Here is a 19,005-nt window from a genome sequence, read left to right on the forward strand (position 1 = left end):
AAGTGTTTGCCAACGTCAGTATTGTTTATCATTGCAACTTAAGTTGTAGTCTTTGTCAATTCAAAGAAAGCTTGTGCGAAGAGAAATCGAGGTAATGGCGCAGAGAGGACAAAGTCTCGTAAGAGCTTGCAACGTCCGCAAATGCTCGAGAGAAGAAGCGCTCCGTGGACGGCACTGCGTCTCTTGGAAAGGCCAATCACCTCAAGACTCACTGCCATCAGATTCGCCATACGCCAGGGCGGAAAAGAGGGAAACGAAATTGCAGCGACAAGGCAAATACGTGCATTTGCATCATTGAATGGATCCATCGTTAGCTAAGCACTAAATCGGTCTCCCTCCAAACTTTAGAACGTCAAAAAGACGAGAGAAAATGCGCACAAAACCTTTTTTTCTAGTCCTCCCAGCCTCACATCCGACAGCGCATCCTTATATCCCACCTCAGGTGCATATATATATATATATATATATATATATATATGCATACATACATAGGTGTATCTAATTATATGTGTAGTTCAGCGAAGACGACTTAGTAGAGTTCCAGGTTTCTCTCCTCTTTTTATCTGTGCCATCTTGTAGAAAATAGTCGATCGGTGCTTTCATGAAAACTCACACATCGCCGAAGGCGTTGAATTGTTAAGAAATAGCCGCGAACTCTTTTGGGTGCCACAGCGCCTTCTGGATGTCTCGCCAGACCGCAAGAGAAGAACTAGAGCGGAGAGGAAGCGAGTTCGGTTCTATTCCTTCTTTTTCGCTTCCGCTGCTGCTTGCCGATGCAGTCACGGGTGTACAGGTACGGATCTTGCACTACAGGAGCCACTGGAGCGTGGAACGTTGCACAGTGCCTCTTCGTCTAGTCTCTCGGAGTCATCTTGGCAGCAGTTGATTTCGAGCGTCTGCGCTTCGCGGACTTTCTGGAAGCCACCCGCATCACCGGTGGCCAGCCTCGCCCCCTATCGCCTTCCTCCTTCTCCACCTGCTGAGCGCACAGGTACGCCCTCACAGCTTCCTCCAACAGAGCCTTTTGTGTGGCGGATCGCGAGGAGAAGGAGCGGCCATCCTCGCAAGAGAAACCAGGCGACAGGCCATCCCTTTTGGTCAAAAAAGAAGTGCAAGAGGAAGCCGACTGACGGCGCGTTTCATGTACGGCTTCAGGCAAGACAGGCACTGGCTTGGTCTCGACGGAACACGGTTCGTTACCATCTTCTTTCTCACCATCTTCTTTCTCACCATCTTCTTTCGCGTCATCCTCTTTCTCAGCGTTTTCTTGACGACTACCTTCGTCCTCACCTTCCCCTTTCTCTTCCTGTCCTTTCTCTTGTCCTCTCAGGGCTGTCACGGCTGCACGTTCGGAGCCTCCAACGTCCTGCAGCTTCTGCTCACTGGTTCGACCTCTTTTTTGCGTGCATGCGAAAGTCTCCGCACTCTGCCGTCTCCAGCGCATGCGGCGAGCGTCCTGTGAAGAGCCTGAGAATCTGACAGCAAGGCCTTCTCGCATCCTCTGTACGTGTAGGGCGTCGCCCGAGTCTGTCGCTTTTCCTGCCTCTCTCTGAGGTGCCTTTGCATCGACGGCTTTACCGCTTTTGTGGCGCTTCTTCTGGTCCATCAAACCCAGCGTTGTCTCCTGAGAAGGCCGAGACGAATCGCTGTAGATCCTGTTCTCCAAGTCCACTGCAGCGACCTCCATCCCTGTGCCTCGAGGATTCTCATCGCTGCTTATTCGCTCTGCTGCCGTCTCACAAGGCTCCCAGGTGTGGCTCTGCCTTCCCGCCTCAGCCTCAAAATTGTGCGGAGCCTCCTTTGGCTTATCCGTATTCTTCTCTTCAGTCTCCTCCTCCTGACCCGTTTTATCCTGCAGCGTTTGTGTCTCCTGCACCCTGTTCTTCTCTGTCTTTTCCTTACTCGTCGTTTCAGTCTCTTCTTCCTGACTTTTCTTCTTCATCTTGTCCACCTGCGTATCCGTGTTCTCGTCCATCTTCTCACTTCTCTTCTTTCCAGTTTTCCGCCTCTTTGTTCCCCGTACGAGCTTCGTCGTGATCCCTGGCTGCATGCGCTGCCTGAGAGGCTCCCGTCCTGCGCGTCCCTGGCGCCTGAGCTCGACCGCCACCTCGGCAAGCTTCGCTTTGGAGGCGAAGAAGGCAAAACATGCGGAAAAGGATTGCTTCTTTTGCTCTGCTGCTTTCTGGCCTTTGGTCTTCCCCTGGGTGGAAAGACTCCTCGAGGGGAAAGGAAGCGCCTTCACTTTTTCGCGGTTCTTCTGTAAACCACGTTCCCCTTCCACACACCTGGCGTTGCCAGGAGACGTTTCCGAAGACTTCGAGATCTCAAAGACATGTCCACAACGCATGCAACAGCGTTTGAAGCTCTCCCCCTCCTCATCCGTGAATGCGGCGCCTTTGTGTGACAACAGGCCATCATGACTCTGCCTTTTGTTGGAAGAATGCGCCTCGTCTAAGTGGCGTCTTTTCCCCTGTTTCGGTTCCATTCCTTCCTCTTGTTCTACCTCTGCTGTCGTGCCCCTCTCTTCTCCGCCTTTTCCAACTTCCGCCTCTCCAGTGTCTTGTTCGTCAGCGCTCTCGCTTCCATCTCTTCTCTCTTGGCCTCCTTTTCCTGTCCCTCCTTCGCTTTCGGCCTCATCTCTTCGTCTTTGTGCATCACAACCTTCCTCGTCCGTGGCGCCGGTCTCGCGACCTCGATCGCGTTCTGCTTGCCTTCCTCTCCTTTCTACTCGCGGGACCTGAATCGCGCCTACCAAAGACGCACTCGAAAGAGCATTCTCTTTCTCGTCGTTCTCCCTGCATGCCTCCCTTTCCTCACCCATAACTTTGGAGAAACCGTCTTCCTGTTTTCGTCCCGTTTCGTCATCTCGCGCCTCTTCCCAGCCTCTCACTGGATTCGATACTGGTGAGCCTCGCCAAGCAGGAGCGCTTGCATGCACATCCATCGCGATTTGTGGCTTGCAGGCCCTGCTCGAAAGATCTTGTCTGTCAGACAAAAGAACGGTCGCGTTAAGTCGCGAGTCAGAAGAGAGACAAACGCCGTCTTCGTCGTTTACTGTGTTTTCCATTGCATCTTCCTCAAGCGTCCGGCCTGGCATTGCATGTGCACACTTGCATGTTTCCTCTCCCCGAAAAGGCGCTTTTTGCGAGTGGGACGTTTGCGCCGGAACACCGGCTGCATGCGCCGCCGCGGCTGCTGAGAGAAGCGGACGTCCAGGATGGTCCGAAGCCGAGAAAGGCAAAGACTGAGAGTCGGAGGAGAGAGGCGAGGACGCAGAATGTGGGGACTTCTGAGGCGAGGGCGCAGGACAAGCGGAGGCCGACGGGGTCGAGGGGAGATGACACAAAGACACAGAGGAGGCAAGCCGTTCCACGGAGGGCGGAAGGGACGACAGGATCGAAAAACAAGGTGCAGAAGTTGTCGCTGAAAGCTCGGCGCAGTGAGAGCATAATGCCTCCACGCGCCTGCGGCTTGTTGTGCCCTTGATGCTGCTGTGTGGCTTTCCCTCTCGGCTCTGCGAGTACCGCGCTCCCTTCCTGCCGCAGGCCTGCGTAACCGTCCTCGATTTCTTCGAACTTTGGAAACCACGAAAAACAGAAGCTGCCGCGTTGAAACAGACCAAACGCAGAAGCTGCTGAAACGTCCGAGACGACAACCCGCGGATCTCTCCTCGCGCCTCGAACACGGTGGGAGAGACAGAAAGAGAACGAGACGAAGAAGTCGAAGGAGAGACAGAAAGAGAACGAGACGAAGGAGACACGCCCTTGGAGAATGACGCAGTGGGCGATGAGCGCCACTGGAACGGGATAGGCTGACGGGTGTAGGACAAGACAGCGTCGATGAGGCGCATGCAGAGGTCTGCAAAGAGAACGAAGAAACATGCACTCATTGACACAAGTGACCCTAACGTATATAACCATATATATATATATATATATATATATATGCAGCTGGAAAGGCGTATGTCATACATATATAGATATATACACTAGCGCATAAACAGAACCTTTTATCATTCAGCACCGCTGGCTAGAGCCGTGGCTAACGCAGACGCAAAACGCATCTTTTAGGTTTTGTTCGAAGCGCGTCTGTTTCCTAAAATTTTGCTTTCCGTTCGTGGTGCGTCGCTTTCGGTCTCTCTCTCCTCTTCTTTCCAGCCCCGTTGAATTTCTGTCTCTGCATCCTCCACCTTCTCGCCTTCTAACGAGCCGCCGCTTTTTCCTCATCTTCTCTCGCGTCCACCTCAGCAACTTCCAGTGTGTTACCGTCGGAGTTCCGTGGTGTGTCTATCCCCCGCTGTCCTTTTTTCGTTTGTTTACTGTTCTCCATTGCGCCGCTCGTATCGGCAACAGCCTTTCTCTCGACTCCCAGAGGTCTCCGCCCACCTTCCCTTCGCGCGCCCCCAGGTCACCACACTTAAGTCCTTCTCTCTCATGCCTCTGTTGCCCCATCTCCTCCTCACCGTGTTTCTCCGTTTTCTTCTCTTCTCTTCCTCTTTGTAGTTTTGATGAGCCCAAGGTCTCTTGCGTCTGCCTTTCCCCAGCTCACCAAGGATGTACGCAGGCCTGAGGAAGCCGGCAAACTCTTTGGCGATTCTCTCGAGGCCGCAACGGAGTTTCAGGAACGCAGTCTTCACCACTACGTAAACATTTCTGCATGCAGCCTCTGGAGAATTCAAGCGGAGATCGACGAAGACGCGCGTGGTCCCGAGGCGCATTGCCAGGTGCCCCAGAAGGCGCTGCTCCAGCATCTCCTGCATGCAAAAAGTCAAAAACAAGCGGCGGTCGGGGGCGCGAGAAGAGGGCACAGTCGCAGAAAGGGTCGCAAGGCTGGGGGGAAAGACATGGGTGAGACAACGCCGTCGGAGTCGGTCAGCAAAGGCGAGAGAGGAATGTGGCCGCATAGAGTAGAGAAGAGAAAGGAAGAAGGAGAGGACGGATTGAGCATAGAGCGAAGGAGGGAGCGGAAGAAAGGAGCCCAGACGGACAGACAGAAGCTGAGGACAGGGCGCAAGCACAACACGACAGCAAACGATAAGAAACCGGAAGCATAGAAACTTGACACACCACCCCGAGAGAAGCGGCTGCCACGGAGGCCAGCGGGGGATTCGAAGGCCAGTCAAGTCACCATCATCCTCTGCTGAATCAGCCCCCACACCTGGTGGGTTTTGCAGAAAAACAAAACAAGATAAAAAGAAGATTACGAAAAGCTGTCTCGGATGTTGCAGACCCACAGCCATGAACTCTGCGCCGTTCGCCGTGGCGCCCCGGCCGAGGAAGGCCCTCTTGCCTCGCTGCAGCGCCAGACTGTCGCGGATCGAGCTCTGGACGGAAGTGTCTCCAAGTGTCTCCTTGTTCGCGCGGCGCCCGCGCTCCCTCGCCTCCGACAGCGAGCCTGAACTCTCGACATCTGGAGTCACGTCTCGTCGCAGCAAAGGCAAAACACAGAACCCCCGTCGCTGAACGTCGAAGGCGAAGCGAACGCCCGCCCAGCACGGACCGGAGCCGCTTGGAGCAGAAGCAGACGCACAAGGCGAGGAAGAAGAAGAGAGAGAGGAAGCAGAAGAGGAAGAGGGTTGCGAAGAGAGAGAAGAGGAGAAAGACGAAGATGAAGCAAACGAGTGAGAAGACAAAGGTGGATAGATTTGGAGAGAAGAATACGTTGGAGAGGGACTGGGCGTTTTGACCTTCCGCTCGACAGAACTGGTGTCTCTCTTGATTTTCTTCCGAGCCTCCGTCTTCTTCGCAAAAGGGGTTGAGCCTTCCTCGGGTCTCGTCCGCTTCCTTCTGCCCACAGTCATATCCCCTGCGTCGCTTCTCCCCAAACCTTTCGTTTGATCTCCCACGGCTCCTGAGAACTCCGTTTCGGATTTTATTTCCTCGTTTATCCTGCCAAGGTTCTGGCCAGGTCCCCAGTTTGTCTCGCTTTTCCACCGGCACGATCGCAGACGCGTCAGACACTCTTGAGCCTCGCGCTCACACCTCGCCGCGACCTCGCGAACTGCGTCTCTTTCGCTCTGGGTACCGGGCGATGCCGCAGAGAAGGCGGCAGAGGGCGTCCGTGGAGCGTCGGCTTCAGCCTGATTCCTCTCGCCGCTTCGCTTCTGAAACGCCGCGGCTGTGGACGACCAGCTGCCAGCGAACAGATCTGTTTTCAGCTTTTGCCTGTTTACGTTTTTTCCCCAAACGTTCTTCTCGAGCAGGAGACTCAAAAAGGCCTCAGCTGCAGCGCGGCTCGGAGACAGAAACAGAAAGTCATCCACCCAGCGCATCAACAGCGGCGGCCATACCAGACGGCTCAGCTCCCTCTCCAATGCATGCAGAGCCTCGCGCTCCGACCGACGCAGCCGACAAAATGAAGCCTGGGAAGAAGAAGACGAAGGTGAAGACGAAGAAGAAGATGCAGTCGGTGGTGAAGGAGACGGTGAAAGAGACAATGAAGACGAGGGAGGCGAATGCGAGGGCGAACACAAGGAGAGCGAACTCGATGTACATGCGGCAGGAGAAGACAAGGAAGACGAGGAAGTCGAGAAAGGGCAGCTAGGAGTGGAGTCCGAAGATACCGGCAAGCCACAGGACGTGGTGTGGGCGCGAATGGCTTCTACTCTTGTTTTGCGTGCGACCTCCAGAATGAGGGGTCCGACATGACGGAAGAAGACGTCTCGTCTCTCCGCATGCTTTCGGTCCCCGCCTCCTCTCTTGTCTCTCTCTTCTGTCTCTCGTCTCGACTTTTTCTCTTCACTTCCGAAACGTCTCGCGTCCTCAACAGCCCCGAGTCGGTTCGTCTCCCTGTCTTCGTCTCCACTTTTCTTCGCACTGCCCACGCTTGCGTGCAGCGCCTCGCCTGCATCTGTCTCCACAGCGCTCGGCCTTGCGAACAGCTGCAGAGACCCGGCGCGATGCGAGGTGTCTTCTCCACGCAGGAGAGCCTGCACCTCCGGCCTTGCATCTCTGTCGGCATAGAAGAGAGCGCAGAGAAGGCCAGAAATGTTTGAGCCTTGAGGGATGCCAATGGTTTGCCGATAGACTCCTTTCGCCTCCTCGCGCCTCTCTCGCTCTCGGCCTGGACACTCTTCTTTCTGTCCTCCTCTCACTCCTTCTGTGCTCCATGCGCGTCCTTCAGAGCCTACCGCAGGCTGACCGCCTCTTGCTTGGTGCCAGTCTTTCGCTCCCAGATTCGGCCCTGCCTTGCCGTCTTCTCTTCCCAAAGACAGGCGTTGTCGAGCGCCCTCAGGTTCCCCGTCCGTTTCTCTGGTGGAACACGGTTCTCCGCTTCTCTTTGCGGCCTCTTCTTGCGTTCCGAACGCGCGCTGTGACAACGGGTCTGACCCCCCCGTCCTTTTGTCTCCAGGAGGATCTGCGGCAGCCTCGAGAGCCGCCCCGTGACGCCCTCCTCCGTGCACCGGCGGAAAGCCGGGAGGGTGCGCCGGCGAGTAGTGGAAAGGTTGTCGCCGCTGACAGAAGCGAATGCGATGGTGACGGAGAAGCAAGCGAACAGAGAGCAGCAGCTCTCGCGAGTCGAGCATCAGCCGCTGATTTGAGTCCGACACAAGTACCACACCTCCCGAACTCGACCCACGCAGCAGGCGCCGGCGGAACACTGCCGCAGCATCTGGAGGCGACACCCGAGAATTCGGCTCTGGAAAGGGAGCCGCACAAGAAAAAGAAGATGAAGAAGGAAGAGAAGCAGAGAATGAAGAATCGAACGAAGACCATTCGATGCAAGCAGGTAGAGATCGAGAATCAGGCGGTTTGCTTGAACTCGAGAATGACATGCTCCAAGAACGAGACGACGAAGTTGCGTCCATTCGGACAGCCGTCGTTGCCCTCGAAGACAAACGCGCCGATTCAACGCGGACGTGGTGTCCCGCTCGTGCCCGACTGAGCGCCCCAGTGGAGACAGACGTCTCGGCTGTCTCCTGTCTCCGTTTGTCTCTTCCTGCCGGGAGCAGCAGAGTTGCCAGGAGAGGCTGGCGGCCATCGCGCGCGGGGACAGCGACTTCGTCGACTCTGCCGATGGACACGAAGTGTGCTGTTTCTGTCTGGCGAAATCTGGCAGCCCCCGTCACTCGCTTCACGTTTCTCTCTTCCTCTTTCCCCTCCCCTCCTTCTGTCCCCTCTGCGCCTCTCGTCTTCTTCAATTCGTTCTCTTCTCTCTCCCCCTCCCTCTGCTTTGAGTCTCGTCTCGTCTCCGCCACCCGCCCTCCACCTGTTTCCCTTGCCTCGCCTTTCCCTCGTCCGCCGCTACCCCTAGCTTCAGTCTCTCGTTCCTCCCTGTCTCCGCGTGCTTCTCTTCCTCTTCCTCCTCTGCTTTCTTCTCTTCCCCTCCACGGCGCGTCTTTGCAGGGCGCATCCTCCGTGTGGACATTCGCTTCGTTGCCGTCTTCGTCGCTCGCTCGACTTTGCTCGCGTAGTCTGCCCGGCCGACGCGTCTCTGCTCTTTCCATGTGCGCCGCGCGTCCCTGTCGCCTGTTCCGCCGTTCTCGCGAGGCCGCTCGGCCTCCTCGGACTCTCGCTCTCTCGCGGACCGGCGGCGAAACGACGCGTTTGTACAGTTTCAAGACATGCATCTTCTGGACGTTTGCGCGAGCCAGAGCGCGCTGGACAGAGCGCAGGAGCTCTGCATGCGTGAGGCCTTCGTAGCACGCCTGGAGGTCTCCGACGACGCAGAAGATTTGAGAGAAGGAGACGCGTCTCACCCTCGCTCGCGGCCCGAGGCGCGCGACCAGCTGCTCGACCTTCTTGAACGATCGGAGGTAGAAGCTCCACCAGGCAAGCAGGCGCCGATGCACATCCGAGAAAGACAAAACCGAGCACCCGAGCACGGAGGGATGGAAGCGACAGAGTGCCGCGAGCGAGCTGCGAATCGGACTCGTCAGACTGTTCAGCGAGAGCGGAGCACGAGGCGCGAACGTCGAAGGTCGAGAGACCGAAGGAGAAGACAAGGCAGAGACGGCGGGAGACGAACTACGACGAGCACTCGAAACGGACGACGACCCCGGCGGGCGCTGGGACGCGGCGGCAGCTCGTCGATCGCTTACAAGACCCCTCCGGAGCGCTGGAAACGACGCGCCTCGCAACGAAAAGCTTCGCACGGTCCCCGCACGGTTCGCGCTTCTCCTCGTCGTGTCACACACATGCGAGCGAGAAGACAATCTGTGAAAAGAAGAGAAACAGTGAAGAAACGGAGACGAGGAAGAGGAAGAAGAGAGACGCGATCGAAGAGCAGACGAACTCGACACAAACGGAGGGTGTCGGGCGTGGAGCTGTCGAGCACTCAGAGAGGCCAAGAAGGCGCCAAGGCGTTGACGGACAAAGTGGGCGTACGACTGTGAAGGGAACGGCGGAGGCAATGGAGATGGCAAAGAGTCGAATAAGAAGGACGATGCGATCACTGGCAAACGTGCAAGCAACTGTTTTTCGTCCTCGATTCCTCCTTTTCCAATGCTCTCCATCGAGCCTTTCCCCATCTCTCGGTTTGCAGCGCGAAGCACGTTCCGTAGGACCATCTGCACCACCCGCTTCCTGAGTTGTTTTCCTGCCCTTTCGCCATCTTCCTCTCCTTGCTGTCGCCCCGTTTCTCCCGCTTCAGGCCTTCGTTCCTCTGTCTCGCGCCGACCAGTTCTCGCCGCCGCTTGTAGGTCTCCCACAGCGTCTCCAGAGCCTCCTGCCACCGCCCAGGTGTCTCCAAAAAGGAGACAGAAAGCCCCGGCGTCGCGCAGAACCTTCAGCCGTCTCTGCCGAGCTGCCTGACGCCTCTCGCGGTCTTCCTTTGCCTTGTTCTCCATCCTCTCCAGAGCTGCAGAAAGGAGGTGTGCGAGCAGCACGCCGCTGTGAGGCTGAGAGAGATTCACGAGGGGTCGACAGCCTCGCGCCTTGGGGAGAAACCGGACAGTGGGGACCGACGAGACTCTGGCAGCAGGACAGGACAGCGCAGGACGAGACGAGGTGAAAGACAGGAAGGAGCGAAGAGCGAAGAGCGAGGACAAAGCTGGCAGACAAAGCGAGACGAAGCTGCGTGAGACACGGGGAGAAGGTGGAGAGAATACGAGAGCGAAAAAGCCAGCAAGACATGCAGAAGCGTCACGCCCCGATAAACTGAGACACAATTGGAAACCAACGCATGCGCAAGTGAAATCAACGAATCTGCAGTCGACGACTTCTCAACAACTGTTTTCCCTTAGTTGAAACACCTGACTGATAGAACAGCAGACCGATCGGTTTATTACGAGCGACCTCCTCCAAAATCTAGCCAACTCTATGACTCTCGATTCCCCTGAAGGCGGCGAGTGGAACAGAGGCCTTCAAAAGCGTTTGCGGTCGCTCCGCACAGAATCTGGACCTCGTCGAAAGCAAGCTAGGTTTCACGAAAAGCTGGAACACAGCTCCAGAGAAAGAGACGAAAACCGATGTTTGCTCTCTCTGTCGCACTTACTCTTGCACTCTGGCGAGGATCTCTGGGTTCACGTAGTCCTCGATCTCTTGTGCGAGCCAGTCGTCGTTTTCGTCTTCTTCATTCTTGTCGCTTTGCCGACCTGTATGCGCCCATACTCCTCCGTCTACTCCTCGTCCCCCTTCTACCTCTTCAGGATTTTCCCTTCTTTCACTCCTCTCAAAGACAGCCTCTGTCTCCTCTCTCCTTTCGTGTCTCCGTCGTTTGCCTCCTTTCTCGGCTTCCCGCGATGAGACTTCATCCCGCCGTCTCTTCGCTCGGTCTCTCTCTCGTCTCTCTTCTTTGTCCTCGTCTCGCGCGCCTGGTCCTTCTTCGCTTCCCTCTGAGCTCCCCAAGGACAGTCGGGTGCGTCTGAGGCCTCCGTGCTTCTCAGCCTTCTCCAGAGACCTCGTTCCCTTCTTCGCCGTCTCTTGCGTTTCTTTCGGACCGCCTGCTGGTCGCTGTTTCTCTGCCGCCCGGCTTCTCACATGCCTTTTACTGAGACTGGCCCCAGGCTTCAGAACGCTTCCTTCTGGGCTCGCAGGCGCCGAAAAGACCGCTGCGTTCTCCGCGAGTCCTCGCACCGCTCTTCGTTCCTCGGCCTCTCCGCGGGAGTCCAAGTGGGCGAAGCACGAGCGGTGGAGACTGAGGGCGGCCTGCTGCTCGACTGCCAGCCAAGCAATCTTTCGGAAAAAGCGCATGCGATGTGCACTCGGCTCGGCCTCTGTCACGTAAAAATGTTGTCTGCGACGCGGTGAAAACAGAAAGCGCAGGCCAGCAGAAATGGAAGGAACTCTGCGGACCGGAGCTGTGTTGAAGAAGAAAACGGACCAGGTTTCAGACGAAATTCCAAGTGAAGAGTCGGTGCGGATTCAACAAACGGCGTGGGGAAACCAGTGGCTCACCTCCATTGGGTTTGGGGGATGGAACATATGGATCTCAAGCGAAGCCACCGACTGTCTACACCTTTTCACTACGTTGTGTAAAGAGTGCTATGAAGGCGTTCGATCTGAAACTAAAGACGAAACATGCATGGAGAGACTTGGTGCAAGCGGCTCCACTTCTGCAGCTCGATGACAGTTCGAAGCGAGAAGGAGAAGCCTTTAGCCTTTTTTGCCATCCACGCGACAAAGCTCGCATGCCCTTTTTGTCGCCTACCTCAACAGGGGGATAACGAGCTGGGTGAACAGAAAGAAGACAATGCGACTCAGAAAGACCTCCTGTAGACGCCCGCGAGCTTTCTCTTTCACTTCCATTTTTCGTCCTTCTTTGAAATCGTGTACTCCTCTTGCCTTTACGCCGCGCCACTGGTGGTTCGTCTCGTTTCCTTTCTCGGTCCTTGCAGACCTCTTCCATCTCTCCCTTCCCTTCCTCCTCTCTCGGCTGCTCGGAGTCGCTGTGGCTCTCTCCCTTTCGGTCTCTGTCTCCAACGTCTCCCCGGCTTTCTGGACTCTCTGCAGCGCATTTCGCATCCTCCCCACACGCCGTACGTTCGCCTTGCGACTCGGCTCCCAATTCTGCGCATGCACAGTTCGCGACCGCGACTGGCGACGGGCCGAGCGCGAAGCCAAGGCTGTGTAGGGCCGCATTTTCATCGAGTGGAGAAGCATGTGGAGTGTGACAGACTCACGCGAGTTGAGGAGCGCAAACTGCTTTGCTCTCTTCAGAAACAAACGAAAATTTCGCTGTCCACCTAAAAGCTGCGGAGGCACAATGCGACGAAGCGCCGCGAGCAAGAACGCAATCACCCGATCCGGAGGTGTCTCCAAACGGAGGACGGCGAGACGCTCACAACGCGAAGAAGAAAGAGAAGCAGGGTGAGACGGGAGAGAGGGGAGAGGAGAAGACGGAGACGAAGGAGCAGATGGAGGAGGTGAAAACAAAGGAGAAGGAGCAGACCCCGAAGCGTCGATAGAATGTGCAGAAACGCGAGGACCGCGAGAAGACGCAAAGCGAACGTTGTTGGGCAGCGAAGCTGGAGACGACGAACCGGAACCTCGAGAAGAGAGCGAACAGTCGCCACGGCATGACAGAGAAGAATTGCCTCGTCGGGGGCGCTTGGCGGGGCAATGGCGTCTGAGTAGTCGAAGAAAATCGCATCGGCTGTACCGCGCTAGAAGCTCCTTGAAGCCTTTCAACAGCCATCTGCAGAGGCGACCGAGACAGCCGGACGTCACAAACAACGGACAGCGAAACCGACGATTTCAGAGACAACCGTCGCCACTTGAGCAAGCACCCGGCCATGTTGAACAATTGACGAAACCTTATGTGTGACACTCAAACCAGTTTTTCGTTACTTCTCGCCGATGAACGGTGGATTTCAGGTGTGACAGGCACTACTCATCGGACAGTTGATCATTTTGGCCCCCAGCTACTTTCATTGGGCGGCGATTCATGTTCTAGCTCTGTGTCTCTGCATGTTTATTTTAAGGGCACAGGTCGAGACCGCGAATCATCTGGGCAAAACCCGCGTCAACGGGAAATGTGCTAAATGCAGCAGGTAGTCTAGCGAGGACCTTAATGTCCTTAACAGATATATGTATATATATATATATATATATATATATCGACTTGCCGGAATGACAACACGGAAACAGAGAGACAGGACAAGTGAGAAACTCAGAAACAATATACAAGCGGAGACGGATGACACAGACGAAGAAGGGAATCCGTAGGGGATCCTATGAGGACAGCTTCCGCGTTTCACAGCGTCTTCTGTCTCAAGGCTCGGAGCATCTCGACGTCACATCCTAGAGGCGTCCAGTCGCCTTGATATGCAGGAGACAAAGCAAACGAGAAGGAAGTGTAAAAGGACAACAGAAGACACCTGAACCTGAAAACGAGAAAACGATGGCTGCATCTACGCTCCATCGAGACACTCGAAACTAACAGTGCGGCAGAGACTGCATCTGGGGTGTGTTTGAAAACAACCTTCTTCTGCAGCAGTCGCGTTACTGTTACATCAGATTCGTTGTAGAAATGTCAAGTATTGGTGCACAACAGATGCTCTTCTTGCGCCACTGCATAGTCACCTGTTGATTTCGAACACTGCGTATCTACGAACCTAATTAGATTATTCTCGTCCCCCGGGCATGCAGGTCAACCATGCCAATGTCGGATCGCAAAACATCCACCTCTATTTAGCACACGATCGCTCTGGAAGAGCCATCATGTCGTCACATAGGAACATGCAACGCCTTTAGGTGTCTTCAGCAGTAGCTGTAGATGGTTCTACTTCTCGAGCTTATCTCCACATTGCCGACATGCGTGGACGGAACGGAAACGCACCGAGATAAGGCGCTCTTGAAGGCGACAGACTTCGTCAGTCTCTGGCGAACATGCTTGAGCATCTTCTTCTCCATTTCGATTTCGTTCTTCTCTTCGTTCTCGGCTTCTTTCGCCTCTCTCTGGCGAATCCGAGTCCTGTTTTTCTGCTCCTCGTCGCTTCTGTGTTCGTTACCATGGGCGACCTGTGGCTGCGCCGAGAGCGCCCCTGTCGCGTTTTCTGTCTCTCCTTCAATGCGTTGCTGGGCGTTGCCATTTCCGTTTGTCCTCATCTGCCGCAGTCTTCTGCGGAGAGCTCCAAGCACCTCCCGCGTCTCCCGCGTTCTCTCCCCAATGGCTCTGGCGACCTTTGCGGCGCCTCGGCATCGGCCAAAGGCCGACGTTAACGGGGTGAAAAGGAGCGGCGAAAAAAGAACAAATTTAGTCAAAATTCGCGCTTCAATGCCTCCGTCTCCACAGTCCTCTCCTCCTCTGTTTTTTTCTTTGACATCTTCTTTGTCGTCTCGCTGCGATGTTGCTTCTTTCAGAAGTTTTTCACACCGGCGTTTCCTTCGCGTAGGCGAGACGCAATTCGGTTCTCCACCTCGGCCTCCGTCCGCCGTGGTCTCTGCATGCTTGGCTTCCCCTTTGCTCCTCCCCGTCGCTGCTCTCTGGGCGCTCCGAAGTGCCAAAGTGCTCATCAGCGCGTAGCTCGGCAACCCACCCTCTTTGTTGAAGCTGCTATGGTGGCAAATCAGCTGACGAGGAAGGCGAAGATTGCTGGGTCTGACGCCTGGTTGTCGAGAGGACTGTGTGTTGAGAAAGAGAGGCGAAGTCTCTCGCTTGTGCGAGAAGAGAGCCAAAGAAGGAGAAGTCCCTGACGAACGAAGACGGCGATGGAGGTGAGAACGCCGTTTTGCTTCTCGGGTCGCGAGTCTCCGGCGGCGACGCAAAAGCGCCATCAGCCGTCGCCTGTCCCGACGCGATTTACAACCGTCCATCTCTTTTTCTCTCTCAACTTCACCTGGCACTGTCGCATCTGGTCGAGGAGAGGAAGGCGAAGGCGAACGTGAAGTTGCTTTTTCTCTCGAATTCGCCGAGACCCTGTGCCCTCTATTCTCAGTTTCCAGATTTCCTTCCCCGCTCTCTCGGCCGGTCGCATGCCCTCCTCTGTTTCCTCCACCTTCGAGTCCTGGCGTTTCTTTTTGTCCTTCACGCGTGTGCGTTTGGGTCTCGTCGCCGTCCCTGCCCTGCCTGTCTTCTCCTTCCTCGGCCTCTCCTAGTGGTCCAAGCGTTCCCTTTTTCTTTTCTTCTTCATGTCGACCTGCTCCTGGAACTCCAAACTCCCGGTCCACGGTTCCTGTCGCTTCGCTCTCGCTCCCGTCTCCTCCCCGCTGTCTCGCTTGCTTTGCATTCCGGTTTCTGACCCTCTGGCGCGCTGCGGCGCGAGAGGCCAAGCAGTGAATGTGGCGAAGCTCGCAGAGGCGAGCCTGTGTAAGAGGCTCACCAGATATTTGGATGTACAGAGACCGCGCCGGATTCACTTTTCCTTCCTTGGCTCCTGCCTTCTCTTTGAAAGCCGCATTTGCTTTCGCTCCTTCGCCTCGCGGGTGCTCCTCCTTGTTTTGCTTGACAGATGGCTGATGGCCTTGTCGCAGACTCGAGAGATCCTGAGACGGACTGGCATTCGCACACCCTGTCTCCGCGCTCGCCTTGTGCAGGTTGCTGGCATTCCGCGGTTTTCTCTCTTCGACCTCGAGTGACTCGCTGTTTGTCGCCGCTGCGCGAACGCGAGACGCGCCCTGAGGAGTGTCAGACCGCGGAGACGCGGCACCGGCAGTTGAGCATGAAGCCGTTGCGGGGGGAAAAGAGGCAGCCTGTGGCGAAGATGGAAATGCGCAAGCAGGTGAAGAGGGGGAAATGAACGACTGCGAAGTCAAGGCACCGCAGGGAAGGCAGACGGAAGGATGCGAAGACCCATCGGTACGGGAAAGATGAGGGGGAGGTCGACTGTCGGTCGCGCATGATTCGGCTTGTTTGCATTGGAGCTTCTTCTTTCTTCTCTCTCCCCGGCTTCTGCCTCGACACCGCTTTCTCCCTTTTGCTTCTTTTTCCACTGTCGCTTCCTGGCCATTAGGGTCGCGTGCAACCAGCCGGCTCTCTCGTTTCTTCTTTCCAAGCTCCTTCTCTCCGTTTCGAGTGTTCTTCTCTTCTCTCAGCCTTCCCCACCGTTTTTCGCCGGTTTGCCGCCTCCCTGAGTCCGTGCTGCCGTCGGATGTCTGGCGCCTTATTTCTCTATCACACTCGTCTTCATTTCCTTCCCCTTCGTCGCTCTCCTCTCGCGTTCTCCCCTTCTTCGTTGTCTCGCTATCTCCTCTCTCTGAGCCGAGACGCGCATCTGAACCACCGGGAGAAGGCCGACGAGAAGCAGCATGGGAAGCCAAAGGAGAGAAACAAGCCGGAGAACGAAGTGCGAGAGCGGGCCAGGTCTGCGAAGGCGCAGCGCCGAGAGAAAACTGCCGCGAGTCCACGAACATGCAAGTGAAGGTGAGTAAATGCGTCATGAGGCGGCTGCCTATCCGCTCGTAGAGTCGCTGCCAAGCTGGCGTCTTCAAAAACAAATTGACGCCGTTCCAGCTGTGCATAGACACCGTCGGAAGGCACCCCAACGGCCTCGAAGTGGATAGCGAGCAGGGCGACACGATCGCAGGGATTGCAGACGAATAAGCAGACGAAACAGAACGCAAAGAAGGCACAGAGAAACCCGTAGGAGATGGAAAGGAACGCGGACAGAAAGACGAGGAAGCACTCAAGGAGGAAGGGGACAGTGACGCAGAGGCCTCAGATATGCATGCCCCGCGAGCTGCAACGTCTGGAGAGAAGCGAGGAAAAGATGGACGTGAGGAAGACCCCGGAGTTGAAGACGTAGGAAACGTGCAAGAGGCAGGGAGGGAGGAAAGAGAAGCCGGAGCGCATGCAGGCTGCGCAGAAATCGGGTGTGTCTGACGCAGGATCGACTGCCGGGAACAGGACGGACCAGGCGAACCGCTGGGAGCGCTGTGCGTGGAAAAGCCAGCAGTGAGGACAGATCTATGGAGACCTGGGGTGCAACACAGAAAAGAACAGAGAAGGCAGCTGACGGTTTGAGAAGGAAATCCTGGATACCTGTAGACTCGCGACAACTGTTCGAGAAGTTACATTCAGGTGGACAAAGCTCGCAGGGCAGGGGCTCGCGGGCATGGCCACAACCGGTCGACACCGAAGACGAACATGTTCACAAAAAGGCAGCAGCAAACACAGACGACCGCAGAAAAGGTGCGACGAGGTCTTTGCGTCCGATCTGCGGCGCTTTAGATGTAGACTCTTTTTTCGCCATTCCTGGAGGCGGTTGAAAAGCAGCCCTGCAGCAACTTTCATCGCATAATCGACAAGACACAAGTAGCGAGATCTCGCCGGACGACAGGACAGCGAGTGAAAAGGAAAGAAAGCAGGCACTTACTGAAGGCGGACGGAAACGGACCCCATTCCCCCCTTCTCTGGTGCTCGCGGAGAGCGACCTGTGCAACAGTGGCATCGACGCAGGCATCTTGGGAAGGGAATTCGAAGACGCGCCTACACAGAAAGAAGACACGAAGAACGCAGATTTAGGCCTTTAGCCCCTGCAACCTCGGAGCACGCAGCACACGAAAAAGGAAGAGAACGAAAGTCCTGGTCATACGGCTCGCCCGAGTTAGGACAACGCGCAGAGACGCAGAGAGTGAGAAACAGAGCGAGGATAAGCGAGAGCGACAGAGGTGGAAAAGAACGACACAAAGCGAAGGGTGTGGCGGTGGTTCTCAAGGGCAAACCAGGGAAGAGCAGCGGCCCTACGGAATGACAGAAGATGCTTCGCAGCCTCGTGAGGTTGGACTTGATGCCGGTCCTGTCGCTCTGTGAGAAGGTGCCTGTTGAGAAGTCAGCACAGTGTCGGCTCCGCTTGTGCGATGACGAAGGAGAAGGCCGGTGTCTTCAATGAGAAGGGTGGTACGAAGGAGGCTGATGAGATGATCGACTTCCCAGCCTTGTCTTCCTTCCGGCTTAAATACGGCTGTGAGTCTGTCCGGCATCTCGTCTGCTTCGTTGCCCTGTCCTCCACTTCGAGGCAGTCCTCGTTCCTCGCTTCTTTTTTCCTTATCACCCTTTTCATCTGGTTTCTCTCCCTCCTTTTCGTCCCTACGAGCAGTATCTTCCTCTTCCTCCGCGCCTCCGCCGCCTTCTCTCCCATCTGTGTCAACCACTATTCGTTCTCCCCCCGAGTGCGCTCTTTCTGGGGAACGGAGCGTCCTTCTGCAAGAGAGGCAGTCGTATTTTCTGGTGGACGTCTGCTGGTGTGTAGGCGCGGGGAAGTATTCAGATGATGCCTTCGATGCGGCGACCAGAGAGACCTCTCCCCCGCTGAATTCTTTCTCATTCTCCCCATTTTGCACAAACGTTTTCCCCTCCACGTATCTACCGAGTCGCTTCTCGCGCTCAGACTTTTCTGGATCAGCGAGGAAAGGCGCGCGCCGGTACAAGGCGGGGCTCTTGGGCTCTCTGTGGCTGCCGAGCGGAAGACTGCCAGGCAGCGGTGTCGCGACCTCAGGGAAATAAAACAGTTCTGGGAGATTCCATCGGTACGCAAAGCGCAGACAGTACAAACCCAGCGTACATACAGGGACTCCTAGAGCATCTTGGAGCTGCTCTTGGACGCGGCGGGTCCTCGCAGTCGGGCGTAGGAGTTTTTCTTGGTCTTGCCAGCAGGATTTGACCCTGTCCAGTCTGGATGTTTCATTTCTGTTTTCCGCATCTTGGCCTTCCACACCATGCTCCTGTTCAGCGTGTTCCCTTTCAACTTGAGAGTTGAGTCTTGCCTCTCCGGGACCCGCTTCACTCCCTCCGTTTCCGCTGCCTGCTGTTTTTTCTCCTGCCTCGCGGTCCTGGACAGGTGGTTTCTGGCCTGCATGCATAGGGCTGTCTGTTTTTGGCGAGCGGGTTGCAAGCTAAAGGTGGAAGCCGCCGAAGAAACGACCAACCAGCAGACAGTGAGGAAGTCGCCTTTCTCGCGCGCTTCACGGGGCTTCTGGCCAGACACTTCATAGCTCCGGAGGACAGGGCGTTGAGTGGCAGTGCGGGTAAAACGCATGAAGGACAAAGAATTTGCGAGGCGCCCACTTGTCTCATATTCTTCGTGAATTTCCCTGGTCGAACTGTCGCATTTTGACTCGAGGGATGGGCCGGAGTACAGAGCTCGGACAACTCGAGCATGCGCGCTCTGATTCGAATCGCGGAGAA

The 19,005-nt window shown here is 55.9% G+C and overlaps 1 protein-coding gene across 1 annotated transcript; it reads right to left on the reverse strand.

Moving 5' to 3' along the window:
* Nucleotides 1-512: 512 nt before the first annotated feature.
* Nucleotides 513-18,999, reverse strand: TGME49_209650 (RNA-directed DNA polymerase). The gene is made up of 8 exons (XM_018779478.1): nt 17,566-18,999; nt 17,195-17,307; nt 13,720-16,795; nt 11,590-12,576; nt 10,435-11,175; nt 5,234-9,911; nt 4,549-4,753; nt 513-3,858 (listed from the first exon to the last, which is right to left on the reverse strand). Exons 1-8 carry the CDS (start codon nt 18,678-18,680, stop codon nt 854-856), a joined length of 13,920 nt encoding a protein of 4,639 aa, XP_018638427.1. The 5' UTR covers nt 18,681-18,999; the 3' UTR covers nt 513-853.
* Nucleotides 19,000-19,005: the final 6 nt, after the last annotated feature.

This window comes from Toxoplasma gondii, chromosome Ib, assembly GCF_000006565.2.
Source record: "Toxoplasma gondii ME49 chromosome Ib, whole genome shotgun sequence".
Lineage (NCBI taxonomy): Eukaryota > Apicomplexa > Conoidasida > Eucoccidiorida > Sarcocystidae > Toxoplasma > Toxoplasma gondii.